Below are 13,406 nucleotides of genomic sequence, written 5' to 3'. Positions count from 1 at the left end.
AGTGAATTTCCTTTCATAAGGGTGCCCAATTCATACTCTCTGTAGCCTCACCAAAATAGTGCTATTATTACGTTTTTGGTCTTTGCCAATCTGATAGATGGAAAAAGTAGTAATTCCTTATAGTTTTATTATTAAAAATTTTCTTAATTTTGGTAAAATATACATAAAATAAAAATTTACCATTTTAACCATTGTTAGGTGTACCATTCAGTGGCATTAATTACATTCACAGTGTTGAGAGACCATCGCCACTATCTATTTCCAGAACTTTTTCATCACTCCAAACTGAGGCTCTGTACCCCTTAAACAATGACTCCCTGTTCCCCTTTTCCCAGTTCCTGGTAACCTTTATTTTCTGTATGATTTTGTCTATTTTAGGTACCTCATATAATTGCAGTCATAGAGTATTTGTCTTTTAATATTTGGCGTGTTTCACTTAGCATGTTTTCAGAGTTCACCCATAGGATAGCATGTGTCAGAACTTAATTCCTTTTTACGGCCGAATCATATTCCATTTTATGGATAGAACACATTCTGTTTATCCATTCACAGTAGATAGACACTTGGGTTGTTTCCACCCTTTGACTATTGTGAACAGTGCTGTCATAAGCAAGAGTATATATGTATCTGTTTGGATCCCTGCTCTTAATTCTTCTGGGTATATACCTGGGAGAGGAATTGCTGGATCATATGGTAATTCTACAATTAACGTTTTGAGGACCCATCAAACCATTTCATTGTAGTTTAAATTTGCACTTCTCTTACCATAACTAAGGCTGAGCATCTTGTCATATGATGGGTTTCTTGGTTGATCTTTTACCGTGAACTCTCTGTTCATAAATTGTACCTGTGTCTGGGTTGGGCCACTGCAGTGATTTTGTTAATGCTTTTCCCATTGGTCTTTCCCCTGCTCCACAGGGGTAGGGACCCCATCTGCTTGCATTACTGTCCAGATTGCCTGACACAGAAGCTGTTCCATAAATACTTCTTACAGGACTATCGTAAGAGGGCAAGTGGCATTTTTCAGCCTCTCATCCACCTCCTCCGCTCCCATCTACACCCTCCTCTCTATCCCCTCACTGCCACCCACTGTCATCAAGAGATATCCTTTCATTCATTCATACAATTTCTCTGCTCAGCACCACTGTTTGCCGGACATCTTCGTGATATGGGTGATCAATATGGAGAGCCGTGGTGGCATCTGCGGATGTACTCCCTGAATTCTAGTGGCACCTGTGACATTTGTCCAGCAGAATTTGTCAAACACATGAACCAAAGGTTAATATTCTGTCCCGGAGACAGAAGGAATTGACAGTCTAAGGAAGTGTCAACTTTTTTTGTTCACATAATATGAACTTAACCATTTAAAAATGAACACTTCAGTGGTACTTAGAATGTTGACAGTGTTGTACAGGTACCACCTCTGTTTACTTCCAGATCGTGTTCAGCGCCCCAGGAGACCCTATACCCATTTGCATTCACTCCCGTGCTCCCCAGTACCTCCTCAGTCATAGGCAATCACTAATCTACTTTCTGTTTCTATGGATTTACCTATTCTAGAAATTTCAAATAAAGAGGATTGTACGTATGTGACCTTTGGGGTCTGGCTTCCTTCACTTAGCATGATGTTGTCGAGGTTCATCTAGACTATAACATGTATGAGTATTTCATTCCTTTTATGGCTGAATCATATTCCATTGTGTGGATAGACCACATCCTGGTTATCCATTCATCTGTTGATGGGCATGTGGTTGTTTTCCCTGTTTGGCTATCATGAATAGAGCTATTTGAGTATTTACCTAGAAACAGAATTGCTGGGTCATTGTGGTAAATGTTTAGTTTTGTGAGGAACCACCAAGCTATTTGGTGTTCTTTTTTTTTTTTTTTTTTTTTTTAAACACCCATCGTGGGGCTTGAACTCACAACCTGGAGATCAAGAGGAGCATGCTCTATCACTGAACCAGCCAGGCGCCCTGATCCTAATCTTTTGACTTCATGTTTGCCTTCTGCCTGGCAGGCACCAAGTAGCAGCTGAACTAAGACAACATTAGATAATAGATATGTTGAGCCTGGCTCCTCAGACAACATGAGCTGCCTGGCCCACTCTCAGGGGTGCCTTTCCTTCCTCTGATGTGACCTCTGACTCCTGCTCTTCAGTTGGCCCGAGGCCAGTCCAGACTGGACTGCTGTGCCAGTGGGTTTTGCTTAAACAAATCCCTTTCTTTCTCTCAAGCCTCAGTTTCCCCATTTACAAAATGGGACTGTAATAGCAAACCTAGGGTGCTTTTGAGATTATGCAGGCATGCTGAAGGTGTTTTGTAAACTGTAAAGTGCTGTCTGAATCATTGCCATTGTGAAGTCATACAGCCTAGACATGGTCACGAGGAAGTGTTTAATTTGGCTGGTCCAGCATTTAAAAATATTTGAAATAATTGCTAATTAAAAAAAAAAATCAAGAGACCTCACCTGATGTGTAGGTTCAGAGCTTCTCTATCATCATCATCATCATCATCATCATCATCAAAAAGTGGTGGTGGTGGGGGGGGGGGTGGGTACTGGCAATTCTAGACCCAGATCCAGTTTAGCAACAATTGGCTTGAGTTGAAAGTAGCTGCCAGCGCTGTAGGGGTTTTCTGTTTTGGGGTTTTCTCCTACTTTGTTCCTCCAGGAAGGGTTTGGGATTCTTATGTGTGTGAGGAGGACCTTTTCAAATAAGGAAATGTGGAGTGTGCTCCTCTGTTTAGACTCAGATCACATTGCATCATGTTTTGCAAGATGTCTTGAGGATGTCAGCTAGAGGCAGGAACAGACCCCCCAGCAGGGCCGCAGGGGTGCTGACCCTTCCTCTCTCTGCAGGTGGCGCTGCCGCCGGATGGGAGTGCCCGGGCCCGCGCACCATGTCATCATGCGTCTCTAGCCAGCCCAGCAGCGACCGGGCCGCCCTCCAGGATGAGCTGGGGGGCGGGAGCAGCAGCGGCAGCGAAGGCCAGAAGCCCTGTGAGGCCCTGCAGGGCCTCTCGTCCCTGAGCATCCGCCTGGGCATGGAGTCCTTCATCGTGGTCACCGAGTGTGAGCCGGGCTGCGCGGTGGACCGCGGCCTGGCCCGGGACCGGCCCCTGGAGGCCGATGGCCAAGAGGTACCCCTCCACGCCTCCGCCTCCGGGTCCCAGGTCCGGCCCCAGCTCTGCGGTCGCAAGCTCTCTCTGCAGGAGCGGTCCCAGCTGGACGTGAATGGACGCTGCGTCCACCCGGCCCTGTCCCACTCGCCCGTGGGCTCCCCGCAGTCGTCGCCGAGGCTGCCCCGGCGGCCCACGGTGGAGTCCCACCACGTCTCCATCACTGGCATGCAGGTGTGTGAGCCGGCCCAGCCGATGGGGGGGGGGGCCTCTGTTAGGTGGGGCTCCCCTAGAACACTGATTTGAGAGGTGACCCCCCCCCCCGCCGTGGAGACCCAGGTGGGGGTGGGAATGAGAGTAGAAGAGAAGGGGGTCAAGAAAGGGTGCATGATGGAGTTAGTTGCCACCATGGGCAACTGGGGCTCCATCTCTGGGGGACCCTGTTAGTGTAGAAAATTCTGTACCTCAGAATTTCTGTATCCTGTTTGAGGGCCAAGGGAGCCGGACCTTTTACACCAGCTCTTGGTGAGAGCTGCTGGGGGACAGGTGACCTGCCCTGAGAGTGGGCAGAGCAGTGGGGCCACAGAGAGCCTCTAGGGGAGACGGAGGTGCTGGTGGCTGGGAGTTGTGCGGGAGATGGGGGTGGGTGAGAGACCTCACGGCCTAGCAGCAGGGCACCAGGCAGGCGCTGGGCACTGTGTGTGCATGTCTCTTCTGATTCGTACGAAAACTTCTGGGAGTTAGAACTGAGTCCCACTAGGGCTCATCTGGCCCTGTGTGATCTGCTCCTGCTCCTCCTTCCCCCCCCCCCCCCCCCCACCTTTCTGCTGCGGACTCACAAGGCTCTGTCCACACTGCCTTCTTAGATTCCTCAGGTGTCCACACTCATTCCCTCTGTTAGGCCTTTACCCCCACTGTCCTCTCTGCTTGGAACCTCCCCGCTCTTTGCAGGGTCATCTGCCTCTGACAGCCAAGTTTCAACTCAGATGTCTCCTCCTCTGAAGGGCCTCTCTGACCACCCTCTGTAAGCAGCCTCAGCCTGCCACCCCTCCCTGCCCTGTCACCCTATTGACATAGCACTCAACACCATCTGATTGTTTGTGTGTCTGTTGAATTGTTTTTGGCCTGTCTCCCCAGCTAGAATGTAAGCTCAGAAGGAACAGTCCTATCCACTGTCATGTTTCCCAGCACCTAGCACAGAACCTGACACATAGTAGGAGCACAAAAATATTTGTTGAAGAAATGATTGAATTTAATTGGGAGAAGTGTGGACATTGAGAATAGCTTCCTAAAGGGGCTGATACTGAACTATATTTTTGGGGCTAGGTAGGACTTTCATAATTGGAGATGGGTACACACAGAGAATTCACTGCAAGGGGGATGCACAGCATGAGCAGAGGCCCAGAGGTAGAAGACAGGATATGGGGGAGAGGGCAGTCAGGGGTTCAGCTAGCTGAAGAATGGGGCCCATGTGTGGAGCACCGTGGCAACAGGGCTAGACAGAGAATTTGGCTTTATTTCAGTTAGAATTGAATCAGCTTAGAGAAACAGAGGCCTGCCCCCCTTCACAACAGTGGCTTTAACACAATAGGGCTTGTTTATCATGTAAACTAAATCTGGAGGAGTGGGGACCAGTGTGGTGATTCTGTTGTCTTAAAACCTTACTGCTGTGACTGTAGCCCTCACAGCTCCATTCCAGACAAGAAGAAGGAGCAGAGAAGAGGAAAAGGCATTTGCCTCCTAAGTCTGTCCTTTTTCTTGGAAGCTCTGCCCAACACTTCTGCCTGCCTCCTACTGGCTGTGTGGCCACCCCTAGCTGTAAGAAAGGCTGGAAAATGTAATTTTCCATCCTGGGCCATTGCCACCAAGCTATCCATTTATAAGGAAGAAAGAGGAGACTGGTATTTGGTGGGCAACTAGGCGGCTCTGCCAAGGTCAGAGGAGTGGAGTCAGAACTTGACCTTGGAAGCATCAGGAACTGATATGATCAGAGCGGAATCTAGGAAGAGGAATTCAGCAATATGTAGGGCTTGGATTAGGGGGCAGTGAGACCCCTTAGGACAGCTCTGCAGGGCCCCACTTCTGCTGGTCACATCCCTTCAGGACTCAGGGGATGAAATCAACACTGGAGAGAAACAGTGCAACTAACGTAGCGAAGGGAGGGTTCTGTGAGCTGTGGAACACTATCCAGCAGATGAAAAGATGCAGGTCTGTGTGCACATTCTGCCCTGGAACCGTCTCCAGTGATGTTGAGTGAGAAAAGAGGTTGAGAAGTGATTTAGTGTGACATCGTTTTCGCCTCCCCGAAGCCCTATCCCGAAACAATGCTCTGTATTTTCAACAGGTGCACGTATGCGTGCATTTACATAGAAAAAGGCCTGGAAGTTTATACACCAAACTGACATCAAGGTTTGGGGAAAGGGTTAGAATTGGGGTGGCGGTGGGGTTCAAGGGAAGTGTTGGGCTTATCGATAACACTTGAAGTTTTATTTTCTATTGTGTTTCTTTTCCCATTTTTACCTCTTTTTTCACTTCACATTTCCCCCCTAACTATATTGAGGTGTAACTGAAGTAAAACAAACCACATATTTCACGTGTACAATATGATCAGTCTCTAAAAACATATATGCATACGTCTCTAAAAACATCACCCCAGTCAAGATCACAGACATTTCCAGCACACCCGACAACACATCCCTCCCCCCTCTTCCCCTTTCCCAGGTCACCGCTGACCTACTTTTTATCATCATAGATTAGTTTGCAAGTTCAAGAATTTTCTGTAAGTGGAATCATTTAGTATGCACTCTTTTTTTTTGGCTTCGCTTCTTTGATGGCATAACAATTTTGAGATTTGTCTTTATTACTGCATGCTTCCTTTTTATTGCTGCCTAGCATTCCATTGTCTGCAATGGACCACTTTTTGTTTATCCAGTTACCTGTCAGTGGACTTTTGGGTTGTTTCCAGTATTTGACTGTTACCAATAAAGCTGTTTCAAACATTTGTATGCAAGTCTGCACAGACACAAGTTTTCACGTCTCTTGGATAAAGTTAGGAGCAGAATGGCTATGTCGTAGAGGAGGTGTTTGTTAAGACACTACCCACTTGCTTTCCAAAGAGGCTGCACCATTTTAACTTCCTACTAGCAGTGTATAAAGGTTCTCCATGCCCTACATTCTGGCAACATTTGGTATGGTCAGTCTTGGAGTTTAGCCAATCTAATGGGTATGGTGTTAATTTACATTTCCCCAATGAGTCATGATGTTAAGCCTCTTCTTTTTTTTTGAATGTCTTTTCATGTGCTTACTGATCATTTGTATATCTTCTTTGGAGAACTGTCTTTTCAAGTCTTTTGCCCATTTTTGTTATTTTTTAATTAAAAATTTTTTAATGTTTATGAAAAGCATTTTAATGTTTTTAATGTTTATTTGAGAGAGAGAGATAGAGACAGAGCATGAACAGGGGAGGGGCAGAGAGAGAGGGAGACACAGAATCCGAAGCAGGCTCCAGGCTCTGAGCTATCAGCACAGAGCCCAACATGGGGCTAGAATTCCCAAACAGCAAGATCATGGTCTGAGCTGAAGTCAGCCGCCCAACCGACTGAGTCACGCAGGCACCCCATGCCCATTTTTAAATTAGGGTGTTGTTATTAATGAGTTTTTTGTGCTTTTTGTACAAAAAGAATCTTTGAGAAATTTTGTTAAGAAACCATTCTCTGCCCACAGTCACTCAGATTTTCTCCACTTGTGTTACTCTGTTTATATTGGACAACATAGTCCTTATATAGGATTACTTGTTTAATTTAAAATCAATGTTTTAGGAACACCTCTTTAAAAATGTGTATTAAAAGAGTACATAATGTATGATCACATTTTTTTATTTTTTTTTATTTTTTTTTTTTTTTAAATTTTTTTTTTTTTTCAACGTTTATTTATTTTTGGGACAGAGAGAGACAGAGCATGAATGGGGGAGGGGCAGAAAGAGAGGGAGACACAGAATCGGAAACAGGCTCCAGGCTCCGAGCCATCAGCCCAGAGCCCGACGCGGGGCTCGAACTCACGGACCGCGAGATCGTGACCTGGCTGAAGTCGGACGCTTAACCGACTGCGCCACCCAGGCGCCCCGATCACATTTTTTTAAATATATATTTTTTAACATTTATTCATTTTTGAGACACCGAGAGAGACAGAGGTTGAGTGACAGAGGGGGCAGAGAGGGAAGGAGACACAGAATCTGAAACAGGCTCCAGGCTCTGAGCTGTCAGCACAGTGCCCGATGCGGGGCTCGAACTCATGGACTGCGAGATCATGACCTAAGCCAAAGTCAGACCCTTAACCGACTGAGCCACTCAGGCTCCCCATATTTTTTACAATGTACAAAATCTTTGTTGTTAAAGGTCAGGGTAGTGGTCACCTTGGAGACGGGCCAGTGTCTGAGAGATGCTTCAGGGGGTCGGGAATATTCTCTTTCTTGATTTGGGTCCTGGTTCATGTGTTTGTTTTGTGAAAAACGTATCTAGCTGCAAACTTACAATTCATATTCTGTGTGTTTCTACTTAACATTGCAGGATTGTGTACAGCTGAATCAGTACACACTGAAGGATGAAATTGGAAAGGTAAATATCCGAGCAGCCAGGCTGGTTTTCTGCATCTACCAAGGATGTCTCAGATACGGTGGAGGGAACCTGCTGGAGCTGGGAGCGGGAACGAGTCCTTGGAGGCAAAGTTGTGGGGGAGGGTTTTGTCATCACTGGTCCATCTGGTTTATTTTCTTTTTACATCAAAATATTAATGTGTTTCTACAGAAGCCCAGACAGCTTCAAGGGAATAACATATCACCAACATTAGTGGTGGTGTTTTTTTCTCCCTGAGGTACTCTCGCATCTATTTTTGCTTTTATTTCAGCCAATGGGCAGTGTTATTGCAGGGGTCAAAAACTCAAATATCAATAGAAAGCAAGTGAGTAATATAAATGAACAAAGCCTGCTAGGTGTAATGTATTAGGGAGTGGAGAGGACTATGGCAAACTGTTGACATGTGGAGGTGATTATGGGTCCATATGGCCAGATCTTCTGATTTTTTTCAAAAGAAGCTGAGAATCTAGATTTTTATATCTGATCTTTTTGGTTTTAAATGTTGGCAACTCACTCAAACTTTCTAAAAACTGCAGATGCAACAAAATGTAATTGCATAGCAGATTTGGTAAATTGGCTGCTGGTTTGCAGCCCCTGTATTAGGGTCCTCATTTTGCAGATCATAACTTCTGGATAGTATGTCATGGGCATCTCCCTTTATCCAGGGCTCCTATGGCGTGGTCAAGTTGGCCTACAATGAAAATGACAATACCTATTATGTAAGTATCCATATCCCCCTCCCCATCCCTGTACTCGTCCAAAGCAAAACCCTCCTTTCCAGAATTTAGCTTCCTGAAAGATTTTCTTCGCTATTGTCTCATTTTATCCTTAGGTTGTTTCATTTTGTGCCTTAGGAAGGAAGTGATGTTCCCATTATACAGATGGGGAAATGGGGAGGCAAAGTGATCGGCTCAGAAAGAAAATGGATAAATTCAGCAAATGTCCCCTATTCTTACTCTGAGCTACCATTTCTACATCCTTCACAGTACCAAGAACCAGGTGGTAGTGAGGCAAATTGCCCTCGTTTGCCTTTGGAAGTCAGTCCAACTTGGGTTCAAATTCTGGCTCTCCCATTTGCCAGCTGTGTGTCCTTGGCCAAGTGACATCACACCTGAGCCCCAGTTTCCCCATGTGTAAAATAGCCAGTCTCTCGTCCATCACTCCAGCTGACTCATGTCTTGATTTAGTTGTAGCGAGTCCCAAGGCTCATGGTCCCAGTCAGGAAAGCTAACCTGGAGCCTTGGAAGCACTCTCAGGGCTGAGGGGACCCTGGCAGTTCCGTTTCCAGCCTGCAGCTGCTTGACCCACTCCAATGACGAGGCGCTCACTACATCGTCCTGAGGCCACCAGGGCACCAAGAGCTTCGGCAGGCCTAGGAGTGGAAGGAGCTCTCTCTCTCCCTTCCTCCCCATTTTAACCGAGATATGGGGTCTTGTCTTCCACAGGCGATGAAGGTGTTGTCGAAAAAGAAGCTGATCCGACAGGCAGGCTTTCCACGTGAGTTTGGTGGGCCAGGCCTTTGTTCTTAGGTGCAGGGCTGGGGCAAGACAGAGAAGATCCCATTGGATGGTGTCCCCTACAGAGAGTGCCCAGGTAGATGCCCCAAAGACTCCTGTCACTGGGGCATGGGGCAGGAAGGAGGGTATTAACAGAAGGTTGAACAGGGGGCTGGGTCTCCATCCTCACTGATTTCCAGCAGCAGAGGAGACAGATGACAAGCAGGCTCCTTAAGGCCCCTGGGGACATCAGCCACTCCATCCCTGGCAAAACCCCCCCTACCCCCGACTTGGGTTGCCCCCTCTTCAGCTGCCATCTGCAGGGGAAAAGCTGTTTGCCCTGACCCTGTGTCTCCTCCAGGTCGCCCCCCGCCCCGAGGCACCCGGCCAGCTCCGGGAGGCTGCATCCAGCCTAGGGGCCCCATTGAGCAGGTGTACCAGGAAATCGCCATCCTCAAGAAGCTGGACCACCCCAATGTGGTAAAGCTGGTAGAGGTGAGCTGGGGGGCCAGGGAGGAGGGAGGCAGGGATAGTGATGGTCCAGTCTCGGCTCTGTTATTGCCCACATGCCACACCACTAGTTTCTAGGGAGAACCGCACCACGTTGAACAGCTTATTGCAAGGCTGAGTACTAGTTATTGCTCCCGACTCCTTGACTGCTGTTCTTTCATGTTATTCTCACCCTTTCCTAAGACTATTTATTACTTCCATTTTGTAGATAAAGGAATTGAGGGTCAGAGGGATACTGAAACTTGCCTGTTACCCATTTCTGTCTCTTTATTTATATATATAGATATAAGATAGATATAGATATAATATATATATATTATATCTGTATCTTACATACCTGTATTTCTATCTATATTTATATGTGTTATAATATACTATATATATATAAGTATACTGTATATATATATAACATTAGCACAAAAGCAACCCTATACATGTAAACAAATGGATGTGGCTGTGTTCCGATAAAACTTGATTTACAAAAACAGGCAGAGGCAGAGGGCCAGATTTGGCTTGCATGCTATATTTGCCATCTTCTGTTCTAGATCAGTAGTTCTCAAAGATTTTGGTCTTAGGATTCCTGTATGTTCTTCAAAATTATTGAAGACCCCCCAAAAAGTTTTGCTTATGTGGGTTGTATTTATTATTATTTGCCACATCAGAATTTAAAACTGAGAAGTTTACAAATTATTTATTAATTCATTTAAAAACAGCAATAATCCCATTATGTAGCAATATATTTTTATGAAAAGTAACTATATTTTCTGGAAAACTGTGGTGAGAAGAGTGGCATAGTTCTACATTTTTGCAAAGTTTTGTTGTTTATGTGTGGCTTAATAGAAGATGGCTGGATTCTCATATCTGCTTCTGCATTCAGCCTCTTGTGACCTCGCGTGTGATGTGGTTTCTGGTTTCTCTACTAATAGAGAATGAGAGTGGAAAGGGCAAATATTATCTTAGTTTTAGAGTGAAAATAGTTTTGACCTCATGAACTCTGGGAAAACATCTTGGGGATCCCTAGGAGTCCCCGAGCCACATTTGGAGCACCTCTGGTGTAGATGACAGGACTTATAAGCAGCATGTGATAAAGCATGTAACTGGACACGTGTTCGCAGTCCCTGCGGGAGCATGGAGTGCCAGCAGCCAGCCGACCCAAATGGCTGAGGAAGTCTTCTCAGGAGAAGGGATATTTGAGATGGTCCCGGTAGTTCCCTGGATGGAGACAACAGGGAAAGATGGGGAAGGGCATCACAGAGGGAGGAACAACATGTGCAAAGGGCCGGTGGCCTCTATTTGGGGGTATACCCCTGCCTTTGGTGGGTGTGAGGGTTAGCAGCCATGCCTTGACTGGGGCTTGTCGGGTGCAGAGCTCTAGGTAGGCCAGGCCCTGGGTCTGGCTCTTCCCACTGGGTAGGGCTTAGGGCTCCAGGTTGGCTGCCCTGGGCTTCTGCCTAGGGTAAATCTCTTTCTCATCCTGTGGATGTTGGTTGGCTGGGGAAGGTGAGGACGATGTGGGAAGAGGCGGGAAGACCAGTCCAGCCAAGGAGCCTGCCTTTGTTTCTTCTCAAAGGAGAGAGATGGTGGCTGCAGGCTATCTCTACTTGTCACACTGTCTCACAGTGTCAATTCACTGATGCTTGAGTCACCCATCTTAGAGGAAGCCCAAAGACACCTGTTTAGTGAGTGGCTCTGGGTCCTGACAGGATCTCCCCTCTCCCCACTGCCCTGTGGCATCTGAACTCTTCATCCAAGGCTGTTTGCCAGCTTGTTAGTCTATGCATCAGACATTCTGAGCACCTGCTATGTAACTTTGTCCTGTACAGGGCACCACGGAGGCAAATGAGGTGGATACAGCCCTTTGCAGAGAGGGGGAGATATAGAAATAAATGACGAGATGAAAGCAGGATGGCCATGAGAGGAGGACAGAGAGAATGTGCCATGGATGTTCTGGGCAGGGAGACGTCCTTTTCTGCAGGGGCAGGAGGTCATGGGGGCTCTTCATGGAGGAGTCAGAAGAGCACAGACAGGATTTGAATTTTCACCCTGTGGATCAGTCCATTGTCTCCTAGGAGAGAGGGGGGATTCTTATTGAAGCTGAGACATTTTCCAGGGGAGAAGTTAAAAACAATTAAAAAAAAAAAGTAATTTACTACTCCCAACGTGGGGCTCAAACTCATGGTCCCAAGATTAAGAGTTGCATGCTCTACCGACTGACCCAGCCAGGCGCCCCCATTTCCCAGGGGAGGACTTTTTCCTCTCCTTTCTGTAATCTCCTTTCTGGGGGAGGTTTTGGACCCTTGAGGATTGGGCTAGAAGGTGTTTATTTTCCAGATGGCCATTTGGATCGCACACACTGTTTTTTTTCCTGTGCCCTTCATCTAAACCAGGAAAGCCAGTGGAAAGCACAGCCCTTCTGGTGGCAAATGCAGTCCCGTGGCTGCTGCTTCCCCCCTGCTCATATCATTTCCCTCTCTTCCTCTCCCCTGCTCTGTGTTTCCGGCCTGTTCCATGTGGCTGTGCCAATAGGTCCTGGATGACCCCAACGAGGACCATCTGTACATGGGTAAGAGAGCCCTTGCCTTCCTCTGCTCCTGCTCAGGCAGTTGCACCTGCCAAAGCTCAGGGGTTCTCTCGAGCAACCCCTGCCCCTGGCATCTCCCACCAAGGACAGACAGCTTCCCCTTTCCCGCTGAGGCTGGGCCCCACAGTGAGCCACAGAGTGAGGCTGCTGCCTTACTTTGAAGCAGGAGGTAGAAGGGAGTGCTTGCTGGGACTTTATGGGGCGGGGGCTGTTTATTCATTTGCAAATATTTATTGAGCACCTGCTAATGCTGGGCAGGTTCAAGGCACTAAGGATGCATTGGTGAGTGAGAAAGTTGAGGCTTCTGCTCTTTAGAAGCTGACCTTTTAGTCAGGGAAGACAGATAGTCAACAACTAAATAAACCAGTTAACTTCAGGTAGATCCTCTGAAGAAGGTTAAAGAGGATGACATGAGAGAGAGGGACTGAGGGGCCACGTCACATACGGGGTGATGATTTGGTACCTGAATGTCAAAGACACAGCCCTGTTACATCTGGGGAAGAGCATTCCAGGCATAGGGAACAGCAAGTGCAAAGGCTCTGAGGCTGGTGAGAGCTTAGTGTGTTTGAGAAGAACGTGGGTGGGACAGGGTAAACCAGGGAGAGGGGATGGGGGTGAGGTTGGAGAGCCTGAGAGGCCACAGTGGGGCATTCGGAGGCTTGGAGGGCACTGCACAAAGAAACAGAAGGACTCAGGCATGTCCTCAGAGACTTGATTTTTAAAAACTGGTGAAGATGTGGGGGAGCCCTGACTGTAGGTACTGATGAAGGAAGAAAGGGCAGGACTAATTCAAAACTGGACTGCAGACTGTTGGGTCCAGGGATGCATGATCAATAGTTATATGTCCTTGCAACTTGGCTTGGTGGGCATTCACGTGAGCCTGTGCATTTCAAGTGGGTACAGATGACAGCTGGGAGGGGTACCAAGGAGGTGAGGGGAGTGGGCGTGGCCAAGCCCAGCCTAGAATCCAGAAGTCTCCTGGATGAGCATGAGGATGATCCTGGGATAATCTTATGTTGCACAGGAGTGATTGGTCATCTGGGGTCTGGTTTGAATGGGTGTGGTTTGAAAA

At 47.1% G+C, this 13,406-nt stretch overlaps 1 protein-coding gene across 4 annotated transcripts in view; it reads left to right on the top strand.

Moving 5' to 3' along the window:
* CAMKK2 (calcium/calmodulin dependent protein kinase kinase 2) overlaps nucleotides 1–13,406 on the top strand; it is a 48,229-nt gene that overhangs the window by 12,387 nt on the left and 22,436 nt on the right. For all 4 annotated transcript variants that reach the window (XM_030292463.1, XM_030292462.1, XM_030292465.1 and 1 more), the window contains exons 2-7: nucleotides 2,857–3,350; nucleotides 7,682–7,729; nucleotides 8,413–8,466; nucleotides 9,193–9,244; nucleotides 9,605–9,738; nucleotides 12,280–12,316. In XM_030292463.1, the coding sequence (XP_030148323.1) occupies nucleotides 2,898–3,350; nucleotides 7,682–7,729; nucleotides 8,413–8,466; nucleotides 9,193–9,244; nucleotides 9,605–9,738; nucleotides 12,280–12,316 (778 nt within the window). In that variant the 5' untranslated portion in view covers nucleotides 2,857–2,897. The remainder of the gene's footprint in view (nucleotides 1–2,856; nucleotides 3,351–7,681; nucleotides 7,730–8,412; nucleotides 8,467–9,192; nucleotides 9,245–9,604; nucleotides 9,739–12,279; nucleotides 12,317–13,406) is intronic.

Source organism: Lynx canadensis, chromosome D3 (genome assembly GCF_007474595.2).
Source record: "Lynx canadensis isolate LIC74 chromosome D3, mLynCan4.pri.v2, whole genome shotgun sequence".
NCBI lineage: Eukaryota > Metazoa > Chordata > Mammalia > Carnivora > Felidae > Lynx > Lynx canadensis.
Note: the sequence above shows the minus strand (reverse complement) of the source record. Positions and strands in the feature narration are given on the sequence as shown.